The sequence below is a fragment of the Chinchilla lanigera genome, unplaced genomic scaffold, assembly GCF_000276665.1.
Source record: "Chinchilla lanigera isolate Chin_1 unplaced genomic scaffold, ChiLan1.0 scaffold00070, whole genome shotgun sequence".
Taxonomy (NCBI): domain Eukaryota; kingdom Metazoa; phylum Chordata; class Mammalia; order Rodentia; family Chinchillidae; genus Chinchilla; species Chinchilla lanigera.
Genome location: NW_004955471.1, coordinates 5,112,828 through 5,132,302, shown reverse-complemented (window position 1 = coordinate 5,132,302; position 19,475 = coordinate 5,112,828). Strand labels below are relative to the sequence as shown.

At 36.5% G+C, this 19,475-nt stretch overlaps 1 protein-coding gene across 1 annotated transcript in view; it reads left to right on the top strand.

Moving 5' to 3' along the window:
* Positions 1-19,475, top strand: part of Lrba (LPS-responsive vesicle trafficking, beach and anchor containing) — a gene marked incomplete at its 5' end in the record, with an annotated part of 597,162 nt that overhangs the window by 517,394 nt on the left and 60,293 nt on the right. The window contains 1 exon segment of the mRNA XM_013522882.1: positions 11,364-11,531. Coding sequence (XP_013378336.1) covers positions 11,364-11,531 — 168 coding nt within the window.

The following is a 19,475-nucleotide window of genomic DNA, read 5'->3' as shown; positions in this document are numbered from 1 at the left end:
GGAAGGAAAGCTGCTCGGGTCATGGCGAGCAGGAAGCAGAGAGTGCAGGGAGGAGTGAGGGGGAGCTGCACCCTGCTGGGTCACGTCCCAGTGCCTCATCTCTTGGGACCAGGCCCCACCTCCTAACGTCAAGGCTGCTACAATGCCCCCATGATTTTGTCACTTCCCAGAACCCTGCCTGTGAGACTTTCTTGGTTTAAACCTTAAGAAGCCTTAATATTGCCAGAGGTCTTGTCATAAGGCAGATTCTTGGGCTTTGTCTCTGATCTACTGAAACAGATATTTTATGAGGGCAGAGCCCAGGAATTTGTGTTTTAACAAACCTTCTGGGTGAGTTTGGTGTATGCTGAGGTTGAAGATTCACTGGTTTAGGGAAGGAATCACTGAGTTTTAGGGGAACTGGGACTTAGGCTTCAGGTGGAAATTAGTATGGAAGAGAATCTGTGGGGCCTGTGTAGAGAAAGAGAACAGTTTGAGTACCGAAGACTCACTGAGCCAAGAGATAGTGAAGCACGGAACCAAGGATAGTCACAGAGGAAGAGAAAGAATTAATTTGGAAGCTGTTTAGGAGCTCACTGTTTGATTTGGTGTGTGAGAGAGAGAAAGAGATGACTGTTACCTTTCTTACTTGGCTGACTGAGTAAAGGATCGAGTCAATAGCCAGAAAAGTAGGAAAGGAAATAAATGTAAGAGGAAAACATTGTCCGCATTTTGATACATTAAGTTTGAATTACCTACTGTGCACCAAAAGAAATAGTCTGCTGAGCAGTTGACAGTTTGGATTTGAAACGCTGGAGAGAGTAACACTTGTCAGTACAGGTAGCTGAAGTCTGGCTCAACTCACCGGGTTAGGTCAGAAACCCCGGGCCCGTTCGTCAGTGGAAGCGTGAGGAGAACGACTGCTGAAGACGAAGCAGAGGAAAAAGACCCTACACTTACAAAGTGAGAAAGAACGTAACCGTAACGTGGGAGAGTGTGAAGGGAGGGTGCCATGCGAGGAGAAGCCCTTTCAAAGTAGGAACTCCATAATGCAGGGATGCGAAGTGAGGAAAGATCCGCATCCCTAGGACTCAAGCGCTAATCTCAGCAAAAACATCGTGGTGCACCTACAATGGGGAAGTGGAACTCGGTTAGAAGTGGAAGGGAGGTAGGGAACAAATAACTTTACCTAATGCTTTCAAGAAGTTTATGTTTTTGATCTCATATTATGTACATATTCATGGGTGCATAAAAATAATTGAATAAGACTGACTGTAGCCACCATGATATGGATAACTCAAAAAGAGTCAAATGAGCAGTTTAGAGAATCAGTGTTATTACAGATGGCAAGAAGTTTCTAGGAGTAGACAGTTCAGCTGCTACTAAAATAAGATGTGTTTTACGAGATTTAGGAATACATCGCACTGTCTACAGACTTCATACTCCTGATTTTCAGCAAAGATTAGGTCCCCTATGATGAGTTGTAGCCTGTATTTATGTCTTCATTCTTAAAGCACTTAACCTATAGTGCTGAGTGCCTGATGTGCAAGAATTCTAGCCAGGGGTGCTTGAGGATGGTGCATTTCCAGCAGACATTGGTAACATTGGAGTTGGTAGATTTAGCCTTTTTATTTTTATTGTTTAAAATATGTGATCATAGTGCCATCTTTTAAGTGCTGCCACATTTTCTCAGAGCTCCGTAAATGGCTGAAAAACATACATGGTGGACATTATATCTATTTCACTGTTGAACATAGCAGAATTCCGCTGCCACGTTGACAGGAAGGCTGTGCTATTCTTCATGGTGCTGAGAATTGTAATGACCCCTTCAAAACTGCATCGAAGGTCACTTTAGTCTGGGAGGTACTTTGTGCTTTGTAAGATTTATCTTTCTTTTCAGTAGAAGTTGTACTTAAAAAGTGTGAAATAGTAATTCTTGTATTCTAATGTCAAAATCTGAGTGCAGATTCAGTGCTTGGAACCGAATAAAGAGTCAGCTGTCTAATTTATAACTGCCAGTTACCTGTGGGTATTGATCATCTGAATTGTGGCTAGCCTACATTGAGATGTATTGTACAGTGTAAGTATAAAAATGCACACCAGATTTCTAAGATTTAACAGAATTATAATATTTGTATTGACTACATGTTTAAATATTTTTAAATCTTGAATAAACTTATTTAAATTGATTTACCTGGTTTTTTCATTTTAAAATGCTTATTAGAAAAATTTAAATCACATGCATGCCATGCATACATTTCCAGTGTGTTTCTTTTGAACAACACTGGTGTGAAGTCTTGATGGTCATTTTGTTAGCAAGAATATTTTTTGGCTTGGACATCTCACTAGTGAGCGTGAATATGTTTTAGTTATATTTTAATACTCAAACAGTATACAAACTTCAGTTGTAATTTTCAGCGTTAGATCCAAAACAGTTTTAGGATTAATGTTAAGTCTACTAAGAGAACAGGCGGAGGACAGCGCGATAGTAAAGTGCTTTCCTAGCGTACTGGAGGCCCTGGTTTGATCCCTAGCACATGAAGAAAAGAACTTGAAAATATTAATACTGAGTTCAAAACTCAACTGATCTTCTGCCATTTAAATTCTGAATCATTTCTACTCCAGTACAGTTAAAGTGCAAGTTTGGAACCCGAGTGTCATCCTGAATTCCCTTCCCTTCTCTCCGTACTTCAGTATTCAGTAGTATTGGCATGAATACCTTAGATCTTAAATCTTTCTGAAATCCCTCCCTTCTCTTCATTCCTCCGCTGCCATCTTGACCAAGGCTGTCTCCTCCTCTCACCCAGAGCATCAGAGTCGTCCTAGACTGAATATACTGTGCCTTCCCTCCCTCCAAAGGGCACTGCATCTTAGAGTCGAGCACACAGAAGGACCCCTAGTCAGCATTCAGGACGTGTTTGTTGGATGAATGGGTGACAGAGCTGCTAATATTCCCCAAAAGCAGCAGAATGAACAATACTCTGAACCCTGCGTAGTGTGCGTGTGTGCAGCTGCATGTGTAAAGTAAATACAGGTGCAATTTGTGTTGGGCTCAGCTTACGAATGCTTTAAAAATATTCATCAATGTTTGCATTTATATTCTTGAATTCAGGTTTCCTTTTTTTTTGTCTTTTTGGGAGTAATGATACAATTATTCTGTTTTGCCGAGGATTTTGATTTGCAGTGTAAGTTTATGGCAGTCAGTCCAGGGAAACTTCGGTGCCACTCAGACAGCTCCTTGTTTTTGTCTGGAGTCCCTGTAGGATTAAACTACATCTGGCAATAAGTAGGGATCCTAGTCTGGCCATCTTCAAAGGCAAGAGACAGCTAGTATTTATCAGATCTCTGTGGATAAGCAAATGGGGGAGATTAAATTTTTTAAATTTTATTTTCCTTCCTTTTGTAACTGACGCTAAAAACCTCAGGAGCTCGTGCACCACACTAATACATTTTTAATAGTTGTTAAAGTATTCATTTTCTATACCCAGGGAAATAATTGAGAATTTTAGATGATATTTTAATATACACTACAGAGAGCATAACAGCAATGTAGAATCTTTAGAATTAATTTTCCAGTGATATTTTACTAATGTTTTAGAGTTGAACATTGTGTGTATTTTAAGCATTTTAATGTTTATAAATATTAGGGCATTGTGTTTGGAGTTTGGAGGCATTTATTTATCTGTGTGGGAAAGTTTACCCAAAATTACTTTTTGAGGAGAATCTTGGACCTTTCTTAATATGGGTCCCTTCCCCTTCCACGTGAAGGTGGGCCTGCCTTCCATACAGACTTAACATCCTTGGACTTGTGCTTCTCACATTTGTAAGAGATTATTAGCCCTGCGACTCAGTGTACGTGTTGTTGAAGCACGTGGCTCCACATTTAACTGATAAAATAAAATGGCTGCATTCCAGGTACTTGCTATGAAGTATATCTAGAATGTTCCATTCAGCGCCTCCCTAAGAGAAATAATGTTTATTCAGGGTTGCCTGAAGAGTACATAGTCTCTCCATTTGTCTATACTTTACATCTATCCCTGGATTAAGTAAGTCCCTCTGCAAGTCACATACCTGGATTCCATCATATTGCCAAGGGAGGAATTTCTTATCTCAGGAATAGAAATAATGTGTTTTTCAGGCCATCTGGTTTGTTTTTACATTATGGTCACTTTTGACTCTTATAATTGTTCATGCCTCTTTCTTTATGTTGGCTGCTAGAGAGCTTAGTACCAAAATACATGGCTCACTTCTAACAAATCTAAGGAATTTCATGAGGGGATTTTTATGTGACATTTCTTTATTTTCTTTATTGTTGCATTACCTAGCTTCTCTTTTGTTAAATTTATCTCGCTACATATACATTGTTGGGAGCTCTCTGAATTGTTTTCTGAACAAAAGCACACAAAATTCAAGTAAATAAAAGAAGCAAATTGATAGACTTGTTCCCCATCCATTCTTACCAGACTTAACACATTATTTTAAAAAGCTGTATATCCCTCTGTGGGTTATACTATACTTAGTTTAACATATTTGTATATTATGAATTTGTAGATTTTAGATTAAGAGTGACCTAAGGTTGAAATGTTAATTAAATGTTTTAATGTTCTATAGTTCTAAAGAAAATAGTTGGGTAAAATGTCAGCATACAGGAGTATTTTAAACATTAAAAAAATCATCTCTCTGAAAAGGAGGGTAATTGTACAAGTTTGCCTAATCCTTTTGATCTTGGCACACAGCAATACAGACTTCAGTTGAGATTAAAACTATGAATTTCAAAGGAAACATGGCCTTCAGTGTGTAAAATATATAACAGCTGGTTGACTGGTCCATTTAAAACTGTGCAATAACAGTAGACAAAATGATTCTCCTGCCAAAAGATGCATGAGTGCTTGATGGTTATATCAAGTTGTGATCCTGGCTCACACTTTTCTTTAGTAATGATGTCGATGTAGAAATGAACTGTGTACTGCCTGCTTCGAAATCTCTCATCTGCTCAGCGGTTCAAGGGCAGTTTGGAAGTGCAGAGCTCTCTTAGTGATTTCCCTGTCTGCTTTTAGGAGGCATTTCCTTGGATTCTTCACTAAATTTCATTTTTTAAAAAATTGTCAGATATAATTCTTACTCTTAGCATTCCACAGGATTTTTTTCTGTAAATCTTTGATCCTCCTTTTTCCCCCCCTTGAGCCTTCATGACTTAACTGATCTTAAAGGTCATAGCTTTACATTATTGTGAAGTTTCCAAAGTTGAATTTTTCTATGTAAATAGCATAAAACTTATGGTAAATACCTGAACTCTGAAGTATTATGATATATTTGTAATCATTATGAGAGAAATTGTTAGGAGATTATAGTTCATTAAATACTTTACTATTTTTCACTATTATATCTCACCTGTGAAAGTAATTTTTAAAACTGATTAAATGGTTATATTTTAGAAAAATAAGGATTGATATGGACTTGTTGTCTCTAGCAGATCTCATTTAGAAAGCATATTTACATCCCAAATTTATACCTGTCTAATATGAAAGAATGTTTATTTTTTATGACCTTTATATTGATATATCATTGTTAATTTTGATACATCTGCAGTTTGTTTTTCCTTAGAGTTATTTAAATAAGAAAACTGTAGGTAAATTTAATATTTGCTAAAGTTACCCAGATTCACCACAGGTTTGGAGCCAGCACTTAAGGAGTTAATGTATCTGTTTAGGGGACAGGAAATCTGGCAACTATTGCAGAAAGGAGACCTAATGGTGCACACAAACAATTTGTCAGTCTTCTTAAATGTGAATAGCTTTCTGCAAAGTGGCTGCTCTTGCTTTGTTTGAACAGGCTAAACTTTTCCTTTTTGGACTTTAAATCTTAGAAGTGAAATGTGATCCACATATTCAATCAAAATCATTTAATTCAAAGCATATTTTGATTGGAACAAAGTTGACATGGAAAGAAACTTTAGAATAAAAAAGTTGAAAGGACTTTATATCATATATTTAGCAAGAAAATTTGAAACAGTTCTAATTAGGCTGAAAAAAACAGCTTTCTTCAATGTAAATTACAAAGGTCATATATCAATGTTAAGGAAACATTACCACTAGTGTTTGAAATCCAGCACATGCAAACATAACAGGCCAGTCCATTTTAAATCTGTGTGTGTGCGCACACATGTATGCAGCACACATATGTAGAAAGAACACTGTATTGCGTTTATTTCAAGTGAAAAATACCTAAAATTTCAAGTTCACAATTTTGTACATTAGCTTCTTGCTAATCCAATCACTGACTCCTTTAAAATATATCACTGTGTATAACGAGATGAATTAAGATTCTTATAAGTAAAATTTAAAATTTACAAAACTAATTTTTCATTCTTTCAGTAAATATACAATTAAATAGATACTACAACAAAGTATAGCAAGTCTGGGGAATGAATTAGTGGTTGTTATTTTTCTATTTGAAACCTGCAGGTATGGGTATGGCATTGTGTATCTTACAACCTCATGGAGGATAGGGCATGGGACCTTCTAGAAGCCTGGGAGTATCAGCATGGCATTGATAGGCAGAAATGCGTATCAGTGCAGAGGCTGTAGATGGCTGTTTTCTTCTGTTGATATGATTATTTCTGTATTTAAAAGCTTGTAAATTATATTTGATCTCTATAGTTGATTTTTATTAAAGAATTATGTCATATAGGTATCACTAATTATTTAATTACTTTTTAAAATGAAGTAGTATGACACTTACCAAAGGGATAAGTAAATATTATCATTAATCTGGGAAACATAAACATGATAAGCATAAAATAGTATACCAATGCATCTCTTTGTGTTGAGGTAAACAGTTACATAATAATTTCTTGGGTTAATTGAAATTGAGTTTCTATGATTTTATATAATTTTTACATTAGTGAAAATTTGATTTTGTTAGAGTATCTCTAGTATACTCTAATAGATTTAATAAATAAGTGATTAATACCTTTTATTTTAGAATTTTTATTTTTGAGTAGCTTACTTGGATAAAGCAAACTATTTCTATATGTTACCATATTACTTTACTCTGAGAAAGAAAAGATAATCTTATATAACATTTTTAATCAATAAATAATTCATATCCTTTAATGGGCTAATTTTAGGAAAACATAGATTGCATTCTTTCATTGAGATTTATTGTTAGATACATTTCATATGTAATTATTTCTGACACAAGGTTATACAAGCGAGTTATTTATGAATAATTTACTATTATCTTTATAATATTAAAGCTTTAATTTGTTGATATTCTGCACGAGTACCAAACAAATGAAAGTTACTAATAAGTGTTGGTATTTGACATATGTGTACTATACTTTTTAGCATATTCCAAGTGTTTTAGTCCCAGCCTAATAGGTCTCATTACAAAAACAGATATCAGCCCTGAGACAGTTTGTCAAGACTAATATGAGTCCCTCTGGATTGGATTGACAATTTGTGTGAGGCTTCAATATGATAGTCTTTTCATAGTCTTATTTGATCCTTAACAATAAGACATTAGTCATTGATTTATTTTATAATAACTCATATGAGTTGAATATTACTGTATTGTGTTGGACATTTTAGTCGATTTTCTTTTTTACAAATTTTACTCAGAATACACATTGGATGTAAATGATGAACCCAGCCTGCTGGGGAGTGCTAACCATTGATTGGTGGGGTTTGAGAGCAGCATGGGAAGAATGTTACTATCCCCTAGCTGCACACCATATTTAACTCCGGTCTTAATGAGGACTGTCTGTCCTCAAGGCTCTGAAAAACCTCAGATGCTTAGCATTCCACTGGCATGTTTTCTGTGTGTGTGTGTGTGTGTGTGTGTGTGTGTGTGTGTGTGTGTGTGTAAAAAAGTGGATCCAACTAAGAATTTTATATGAAGAATATTTTTTAAAAATCAACGTATGAGAAGGGATCTCAAAGAATTTTCATAGAAGTTTTTATAGTTTTTTGTTTCTGAATCTCAAAAATACAATCCTGGGATATTACACTTTTAATATACACATTCCTTTGTGTATTTTCCTTTTCTGTAATTTCCTCCTACCTGTCCTTTCTCCTTCGTCAGGGTTTGATAAGGATGTGGATATATATATATATATATATATATATATATATATATATATATATGCTTTTGGTTGGGCAACTGTCATTCAGTGACCCTAAAAGGATGTTAAAATCTTGAGCTGACTTGGTATAGAAATTATTTCAAAACTTCTAGGACTTCTTTTATAGCTGTCATATTGTTCTTTGGGGTACCTTTTCAAGGCTTTAGTAAATTTTGAGGAATGCTTGCCGTCTTCTAATGAAATTTTTACTTTACTTTTCTAAAAATTAAAAGAAAACACATTTCACAAAGAGGAAATGTGTTTATCACCGTCCGGAATAGAGTCTGCCAAGTAATTCTGAAAGTTACCTGTGGACGCCGCAGGGCTGACCTGCGTCCAGTGTACGTGGACAGTGGGACGACGGCGCCATAACATGAGCACGCAGCGTCGTTCCTTTCAGCGTTTTTGTTTAAAATTCCGAAGTGGCGTCAAGATGTAAAGCGTTAAGTGTTTAAATCTAACCAGCTTCACCATTTTGAATGTGCATAAAGAAGTAATCAACCATTAGGAAAATTCAGTTCTTTGTTTGATGACACATAAAATAAAATTGCCCTAGTTTTTAGAGCTTTAATATTGAGAAAATTCATTTGTACTTTGTCATTTGCTGAGCCTTCTAGAATTTTATAGTCTCAAATCACAAACCACAGACACTCAGGAGACTCCTGACTGTTTTATCTTATTAAACAATTTTGAAGTCATTAATTTTTAATTAGCTTGGATGCAGGTTTTTTTATTGTTTCAATAGTGTGTGTATATGAACTAAATGTTTTTTATTTAAACTACTGGCGAGAGAATTATTTACATAAATAAATGTAAGTTCTTCCTAAGAACACGTACTGTGAGTTTGCTTCATATAGTGACGCTTTCTCCTAGCACAGAGATACTGCATGTTAATCTATTATATATAGTAGAGCTTTTCAGCAGTTTATTAACTCCGATTTTTGAACAACCAAAAAGCTCTAAGATACGTATAAGTCCCTCCCTGATTGAAAGTTCTAATTAAGTGAATTGGAGAAAATTAACTGAAATTAGCTGTCAGAAAGTCACATTTAAATGAGTGATGAGCTAGTCTGGCAGTAAACATTTAAATGATATAAATTGCCATTTAAGTGTATGGTTTAATGTTTGTCATGCATTAATGTGACATGAGACTGCAGTGACAATCAAGCAGCTTGCTCTAATTTGAACATATTTAGGGCTTTTGTGTGGAGTGCACTGCACACAAATTAAGACAATTGCTGTTTTTATGTGTCACTTTAAACGTGTGCCCCACTCCCTCCCACCCCCACTCAAGGCCCAAGTTAATGAAACAAACGTATCATTTTTGTATGCAACTTGCATTACTAGTTCCTGGACTTTTAGGTTCGTTTTAGATTTGTGCACTTACAATAAGAACTTAGTGGGGCTGGGATATAGCTCAGTGGCATAAGCACCTGCCTGTCAAGTGCAAGGTCCTGAGTTAATTCTCGGTACAAAAAAAAAACTTACTTAGTTTTTTAACTTAAATATGAATTTACTTAAAGTGACCCTTTTCTTATTTGAAGTAAAATATGGAGCAGTTTTGTGCTGTTTCATCTTTTTACTAAATTGACAAATACAATGAATTTTATATTTTTTTAGGGATATTTCATTTCACATATACTTGGGGAATGTGAAAATTGCTTGTAAAATTTATTTACAGAATCATAGTTTATATTTTATGGTATTGTGAAACCATGTAAATGTTATTAAATGAAATATATGATTTGTATTTTGCTATAAACATTTCTTTTACTCATAGGTGCATATATTAACTTAGCATATATTAGCACAGCAGTACACCCAAGAGCCAACAGGAATATCTTTTGTCACAAGATGGTTTATATCTTACTGGTGGTTCCTATAGAAGCAAGTCAATGTGGGGGCTGCAGGTGTAGCTCGGTGGTAGAGTGTACACTTAGCGTGTGCCAGGCCCTGGGTCAAATCCCTTCCCCTCCAAAAAAAGATGTTAGTCAATTTTGTTTTAAAACCTATCGATCTTCCCTTCTAATATTTATGACATAGCAGCAAGCGGCAATAAAAACACATTACAGTTATAAGTTTTACTCTAAAAATAAGAATTAATTTCAGTGAGGTACCAGAGATACTTAATACATATATTACCAGATATAATTTGGTATACTTTGAGAACTCCTTGATTTTTATAGCATTATTTATTGATAAGCTAGCTGATAATGGTAAACGTTTATGCTGGAATAATTTTGATAATGTTATATGGAATGAAGATGAACACTTCCCTAAAAAGTAGGTCTCCAGTTTTTAAAACTTTTTAGTTTTCTAAAGTCTAAACTTTACTCAATTCAGGAAACATTTATTGGTACCTATTGTACTTTTGGCACAGTGCTAATAAGTGGAAATAAAATGATGAATAGAAAGCAAATCTTGTGCCCAGCACTTCAACTGAACACTTGATTATGTTCATCCATTATTTATTGAGCACTGTTATGTTAATAACATAAAATATTTGACTTGGTTTTATATTAATACCTAGAGTAATAAACCACTAATTATAACTGTCCCTTACAAAATCTAATTTGGAAGAGTAAAAACTCAATCAAAATGCTATCTAAATAATTTGGATAGTAGTAATAAGCCACAAAATGTTTTAATTCTAAAAAATTATACATATTTCATGCAGATAGGAAATTTTTAGGTTTTCACATTTGCTTTCCTAAAGTTGCCTTCACACTACATATCCTTTCTTTGAAGCATAAATTGAGCACCTTTCAAAGCATGATTCACAAATGTCACCAAGATAGGTCCAGTTCTGGTTCTCACTGTGCTAAAAATTCATTAGTTGTTACAGTTCATCATGGTAAATGTCCAGAAGTCTTTTCTTACATGCCTAAAACAGATTCTGGCAGGAAATAAGACATAATTTTGTTTGGTTGCTTGTGGTGCTGGAACTGAACCCAGGACCTTCTGCATACAGAGGCATGTTCTACCTCTGACCTACAGCACTATCCTAGGTTTTGTTTTCAGTTGCAACAGGGTCTTCCTTTGTTGCCCTGGCTGGCCTGGAGTTCTCAGTCCTCTAACTCGGCCTCCAGCTGGCTGAGATACTGTAAGTGCTCACCTACTGGCTACCTACTGGATTTTCAGTGTTGTTTTGTTAATTTGTTACAGTAAGTTTGGTGTGGAATGTTACTGCTTGTCCTGAAGAGCTCTCTGACTTTTAACAACAGAATTAAACACCATTATCTGGTCTCTGCTTTTTCAGGCCCTGGAGAGTGAATTTGTTTCCTGCCAGCTTCACCAGTGGATCGATCTCATTTTCGGCTATAAACAGCAAGGGCCAGAGGCTGTGCGAGCCCTCAATGTGTTCTATTACCTGACTTACGAGGGTGCCGTCAGCCTGAACTCAATAACTGATCCCGTGCTGAGAGAGGTAAGCTGTGTGACCGAGACAGGAGCTGTGTCATCTTCCCTGTCCTTCCAGTACACCGCTGAAGGTTGGAAGCAGACGGGTCAGTGACCTAGGCTGGATAACCTGTTGGTGACTTGAACCCAGAGCTGCCCTCCAAAAACGTGTTTGACTCAATAGAAAATGAGAGCTTCACCATTTTGAGCCCTTAAGGTTCACTAAGTCATATTTATAATTTTTATAGTTCCTGAGCCCACTCACATGATTGGAAATATTAGCAAATAGTAATTTATTCATTTAAAAATATGATTTGAGTATAAATATCTAATTCAGTGAAACATTTATGTGTAATATATAATACATGTGTAACTATATAGAAGCTAGTAGTGAGACCGAAGTCTAAAACTGCCATGCGTCATCAAGCTTGCTAAATGTCAGTGAGCCTTGTTTTATTTTTGGCATTTACTTTCTAAGATAAGACACTCAGCACAGGGGCTGGGGATTTAGCTCAGCGGCAAAGCGCCTGCCTGGCAAGCGCAAGGTCGTGAGTTCGGTTCCCGGTACCGGAGAAAAACCAAAAAAAAAAAAAAAAAAAAAAAAAAAAAAAAAGACACTCAGCACATAATTTTGGTGAACACAATATTCACTAAAAATTCTATAGAAGATCCTGGGTTTTTTTAGTATTTCTAATCGAATTATTCTACTAACTCCAACATAACTCATATGAAAAATTATAGAATTAAACAAATACAGCCTGAAACATTAATACAAGTTTTAGAAGAGAACTATGTACAAAACTAGGGTATTTGATTCATAGTGAAAGTTGTTTGTTTTTAAAGGATGCATTATTTGTAACGTGTAAGGTTTATCATTTTTCATCAGATTTGATGGATTCCTGTATAGTTATACTTCTGACCTGATTCTAGGAAAATGTAAAAGGACATATTTAAGTAAATGCGTGCGTTATCACCTGGCTTATGTGCTAGATAAAAGTCTACAAACAAAAGCACTGTATACTGGATATGTATTTACCCTAAATTGTACAATTTTGAATTGCTGTCTTTCATGTTTTAAAAACTGTGGAGCAGTGAGCTGAATCAGACCCCAGAAGATGCTTACATGTTTTTCATTATTTGAAAATGTTCCTTCCGGAGTATTTTAGTTTACTAGAGTAACAACTGTGCAACACAGAACGTACACAGGATTCTGTGTATGAAGTTGTGGTCAGAGCAACATGCAAGTTGCTCTAGAGACAGCATAGTTTCATTGTCAGATCTGAACAGCATAAGTCTATTTCCTTTCTTTTTGTTTTAGCAATAATGAAACAGCAATATTTGGACATTTGCTACCTCATTAAAAGCCAGTGATTCTTCAACAAATTAACTACCCATTTTTGGTGCTTATAGTAATTATCCATTTCATAGCTCTGTATAACTAATCTATAACTGAATTTACCCTATGAATCAATTTTATAATCTATTTTACTTAACATATCAGCATAGTTTTTATGTTGCTATATATAATCTCTGTAGTTTTAATCCTGAAATTCCCTAATACTCCATAGAGTTACTATGAAAATATACTTAACACTCATCTTTCCATGTGATGTGCTGTTGTTTAAAAAGACTTAGCCCTTGGTGTGTCTGTGATACTGTACCTAGCACTGCCTTTTACTTCATGGAGTTCATGCAACGTTACATTGTGAAAGTGGTGCTCACCTGTGTGTATCTAGCAAGGTAGTCAGCGGGGGTGTCCTCTGTAAGTCACCCGTGGACTGGCTTTGTTTTTACTCTGGGTTCACCTCATCTCCCCAGGCAGTGATTTCAAAAGAAATTTACGGTACAGTCTAGAAGAGTGTTGTGTAATACAACTTTTATAGTGATGGAAGTACTTCTGTCCATATTGTACAGTATGACGACCAGAGCCACATACGCTCTTCGTGCACTTGAATGGTAGCTACTTCGACTGAGGGACTGAATGTTTGCTTTTATTCAGTTTTACTTAATTTAAATTGAAGTGGGCACATATGAATAGTGGCTGCAGCACTGAACAACAGAGATGTAGAGGTCTGTGCTGTAATCTTTGGAAGCCATGGAACTTCAAAACGTAGGCTAATAGAATGGGACAAGACATAGTTACTTGGTAGGTGGGCTCTTGGGGAATGGGTGTGCATCATGTAGACATCAGATATGTAATTGAAATATGAGTGGTAACTAGACTTATTTTTCTTTTGCCTAAATGGATTATAATGTCAAATAAGATTTTTATTGTGATCAGATAAGTACATGTAAAGTAAAACTTATTGTTACCATTTTTGAGTGTTTAGTTCAGTAGCATTGAGAACATTCACATAGAGTTGCGGGTGTAGCTTAGTGGTAAAACATGTGCTCAGCATGCATAAAGCCCGGGGTAGAAAAGTCCCCATTGCAAAAAACCAAAAAACATTGTTTTGCAGCCATCGCCACAGTCTGCAGATTTTCTCCCTTCTCAAATCAAAACTGTATGCGTCAGACAATAACTCAGTGTTTCTTCCTCCTCTGAGTCCCTGATCTTTATGAATTTACGTACTCACGGTATCTCACAGAAGTGGGATCATTCATTATTTGTCCTTTTGTGTAAGGTTTACTTTACTTGGCATGTCTTTAAAATTCATCTATGTTGTAGCATCAGAATTTTCTTCTATTTAAGGGGCGAATAATCTCCCTTATATGTCTATACTACATTTTACTTCTCCGTTCAACCATCAGTGGATATTGTGGGTTGTTCTTACTTTTGGCTGTTGTGAGTAATATAAACATGGATGTACAAGTATTTATTCAAGGCTTTACTTTTCAGTCTTTTGTGTATGTGCAAAGTCATCATGTTGCTGGATTATGGGGTACTTCCCTGTTTAACTTTTTAAGGGACTGCCATACCAAATAAGTGTTTTATATTTATTTTTCATGATCACCATTTACTAAAGACTATCTTAAACGTTTGCTTTAAATTCTTTCACTTCCTTCTCTTTCCCATAATTGTTAGAAGGTTAAGTCTTAACTGCATAGTTTTCTACTCATCATACCCATTTATATTTATATAATACGTATTGTGTATTAGATGTTTATAGTACAGCATATAATATACATACATTGTATATCAGATTCTACATTCAGTAAATAAACATGAACCGTGATATTCCGGGGATGATAGGGGTGTGATGTTCTTGAGATAAGATTGTGTCTCTGAGACCGGGTGTACTTGTGCACCCCTGTAATCGCAGCACTCAGGAGGCTCACTGGCAAGTTTCAGGGCAGCCTGAGCTGCAAAGTACATTCAAGGCCAGCCTGAACTACGTAGTGAAAACTTGACTCAAAAAGACAAGAACAAAAACAAAACAAATAAACAAACAAAAAACCCAAGACTATATCTCTGTTATTTAGCATTATTAATATAAATATATTACTAAAATAAATATAATCTTTTATTATTGCCTTCCTATACCATTGACGAGAGCTAAATTTTGTAGCAGAATGTGGTGTAATACAACACATAAATAATTAAATGTACATTTGACTCCTCTGATGACTGCTAGTTCTGACTTTAATTTTTAGACTCTGTTTCCTGAAGTACGGACTTAGTAAGATAATGCCCACCCATTAACGGTTAGGCGAGATATAATACGTGTAAAGCGCCAGGCATGGTGCCTTTTTGATCATAGATGTTCAGCAGGTTATTCCTCCTTCCCTCATGTTGTTCTCAGCTCAGTCCCTGAGTTAGAAAAATACAACTGTAAGAGGAACATGAGCTAGTAAGGACATCTTAGAAAGAATAATAAAATGTTGGTGCTAAGGAGTTATTAGATAGTATTTCCTAGAGGACACGTAGAGTTCATTGTTAAGGGAGACAAAGAAAGCAGAAAACAAAAATAATTCACTAATTTATTATTTTTTTAAAACCCAAGTTATGTAATAAGTTTAAAGGGTAGGAAGGGAATTCCAATCTTGAGCTAGAGTTCATTATCTAATAGGAAAATGGGATACATAAACAGTTAAAACACACTGTGATAAATTCAGTGTTGAGATAAATGTGTGTATGGGTGGATATATGTATGGATGGATATGTATATATGCATGCATGCATGCCCAAGCATTTGGGACAACTACTAAACCTCGCCTTATGCAGTCCAGGTGTGTGTCTGGGAAACAGGCAGCTGGAGGATGATCACGATCAGTGAGTGGGGTGGTGGGCAGAGCATCCCCGCACGGGGCCCACTGCCTTAGTTTCTTGTACACACACAAAAGCTGTGATGTGAAATGAATTGAAGGTGGTAAGGTCAATGAGATGGAGTGCCTTCAATACCGTGTAAGTTATATATGGACCATATAAGCCCTCTGCCACTGAGTCTATCCTCACCCCTACAGGAGAGTTTTTTACTAACTTCATTGAGATACAATTCACTCACTGAAAGTATACAGTACAGTGGTTGTAATGTATTCACAAAGGTGCATAGCCATCGCCACAATCTTAAGAACACTGTGCCGTATAGAAATCCGTATACCATTAGCAGTCCTCTAAGGGGAGACATTTTTCTATGGGTAGCTAAGTATTTGACCATGTTTCACTGGAAAGATCCGAAAAAGGGAGGTATGTCACACAGGAAAGAAAGCATGTTGTAGACGCTCAACCTCTATGAGGAAGTGGGACGGAACAAAATCCAGAGCACAGGGAGAGATAAGCCCCGGACACGAGGGAATGATGGTGCCCCTCTGTAATTGGAGAGTAGAAGGTGAGCGTGGCAAGGGTTGTGTGAGTCAGTGTGGCCTCCGAACCAGGCAGGGAGCAGCAAGATTATCTTCATGCGCATTTGTGCTAAGGATGAGGTTCTATTTATTTATAGAAATATCTGACACAGAGATGGATGCTTCATAGGTGTTGCTTAATCATTATTTCTGTTCCGTATTGTTTTTCTGTGTTTTCAACAGCAAAATGAATGTAGAAAAATTCACAAAAGGAGTGTGTGTGAGAGAGAGAGGCAGAGACAGAGAGAGAAAGAGAGGGAAGGAGAGGCAGAGACCAACACAGGTGGCATTTTGCCATCGACATAGGGTGGAACGTATAACAGAAGGGCTGAGGGTGAAAGGACGGCCACTAAATCTGGTGAAGGGGATGCTGCTGAAACGCTGAAACCTGAACTGAGTAGATAAGCAAGGCCGGAAGGGGCAGAGGAACCTGGAGAGCTTACTTTCTCATTCATGTATTCAACAATACTCAGTTTGTTCAAGGTGGTAAGGATACAGAGATGAATAAGACAGTCAAGTCCCTTCCTCACAGAGCTCCGTTCCAGCGGGGCACACAGAGAGTACGCAGGCGGTCCAGAGGACTGCTTTGGTGATGGTGAGGTGCTGTCCAGCAGATACAGGCGACCTGGCGCTAGGGAACTGTGAGGGCACAGTCGCAGAGCGCCTCTGTCCTCACAAACTCTTTCCTCCAGAACCCTGGGTGGCAGTGAGCTGCGTGGGGCCGGGGGAGCCCCGACTGCCATGCTACGCCTGTTGCCCAGGGTGGTCCAGCCTCCGAGTCCAGCCCTGCCTCAGACCTCCTGCCAGTGGGGAAGCTTTTGGTATTGCTGCCTGCTGGCTTACAGCCCCCTCCATCTCCTAGCCAGACCCGTTTTTCTCCATGCTTGTTTCAGTGAGGTGCTTTCCCGTCACTAACATCAGTGCGTTTGTACATCTGCTCAGTACTACCTCTTCACACTCACACCGTGCTACCTGGATAGATGTGCGCCCTTCTGGAGTATAAAGAGCGGGCCACTCTGTTCAGTGGATGTATTTTTAGTTATTTCCGTGTCCTGCTACAAACTTAGTTCCATTTCTAACCCTTCACATTCACGTGGTCCCACGTGCAGGCGAGGTATCTAGTGAAGGTCACACGTTCACCTCCTGCCCTTCAGAAGTCCCATTCCGCCCCGGGAAGTTGCCGTTCTGGAGTGAGTGGTTAATGCATATGGCATAGGAAGTGATCATAAAAATAATCTCTCCATAAAAAGAGCACTAAACGATAGAAATAATAACCATAAGAGGAGGAAGAGTAATCAGAGAAACAGCCTGCAGCACATTAAACTTTTATGTTGTTTTTAATTTTTAGAAAACAGCTGGGTTATCAATATACATGGCTGCATTTACATATATCACATATCAGAAAGATTTTTTTTCAGGCAAATATGCTAATCTTTTTTTCAGCTATCTTGTGACCCCTTCTGATGGATATTTTCTTATCTTTAACTGTTTATCCTCGCTGACCTCTTTGCTTTTTTATTTATCTCTGGTATTATTTCTCCTGTTCTCTCCGTATTTATTATATTTTAATCTACTCTATTTTCCTAGCCTTACATACATTGTTTCACAAACAAGGGCAAATAAATAAAAACCATTTTCTGTTCATTAATTCTGCCAAACTGGGTTTGGCTCAGCCGTTCGTATTCTTCCAACACTGTCTTATTTAACACCATTTCAAAAGAGTATTTGAATTTAGGGTCAAATACAAGTCAGGACAAATATTTTTACTACTAAAGGAAACCTCTTAAATCCAAATCCACAAAATAATTACACGATAATGCCAGTATTCATTGTGTAATTTTTCCTTTCTAAAAGGCTGAATATAAGTATTTTCCTTAGTTTCCTTATTATATTTGGAATACAATTGTATTTCTTTTTAGGCCTTCATTCTACACGCTTATTTACCCCGAATTTAGTAGGATAGATGGCTAACTATTTAGAACATGAATTCATATAGATTCCTTACTTCACATACTAAAAGAAATTGTAAGTGTAGTACATGTATTAGCTTGGGATATTGATTATAATAATATGAAAAATGAAACTACAGAACTTAGAAAATGAGTGAATAGTATTTTAATACTGGAATTTGTAAAAGAAAATTGGAATTTGTTAGACCTTTTAAGTCTAATATCAAAACCAGGCATCACTAAGGAAATTGGTATAGTTAGCCATATGAAATCCAAAGTTTCTGTATATCCAGAAATAAGACAACAGATAAAATACAGGCATATAATTCACACACCATACATAAAAAGTAGTTTATCTTCACTAGTAATTAGAGACATTCAATTTAAAACAATACCATTTTTGCTTACTGGTTTATCTAAGATTAATATTAATGAAAATGTCTGATGTTGCTGAGAGTATTTATGGCAATCTGTATCAATATTTATGTTTATGTACTATTTACTTAGAACTTTAACCAAAGAGAAGAATTAAATTATGCAAAAAGGTATTTTTATTTCATTCAGAATCCAGAGTACCCTTAGTCTCAATTTTTATTTTCTTATTTTACCAACTAATCAATAGGGATTTTTTTCAGACTTGACCAATTTGAATTTATTTCTTTATTTTTCCCATGATATTTGACATGGAACAAAAGAATATTTCTTTCAGTGAAAATATCTTAAATACATAACTATAAATTGTAGTTCTTGTCACCATTACCTAAATGCAAGAAAGCTTTTGACCTAAGATTTTTGAATTCGAGATTTTTTGATTCATAGTGGGGAGTGTGTGTGTGTGTGTGTGTGTGTGTGTGTGTGTGTGAGATCAGTTGCACAAGGGCGTTTAAAAACTTATTTTTCAGAGCAATATATGTTAACTAGAAAAAATTTAAAATAGTAAAAACATCTAAAATAAAAGAGTGGAAAGCCTCTATGCCAAATTTGGGCTTTGTTAACTGACGTCGGAGTCACGAGGTGCCATCAGGAGGAGCACTTTCTATTCAATGTGGTTTGATACCTACAGAAACAAGCCTCTGCCACAGAAATTGTACCAGCGCTTGAAAGTGTACCATTTATTTGATGGCAGGCCTTTTTATGTATTTGTTTAATCCTGCAATCATTCTGCAGTCTGTGAGTAGGACTGCAGAGTACGTTTTGATAAAAGCGAGGTGCAGATGCAGCCCGGAGCCCGGCACAGCCTG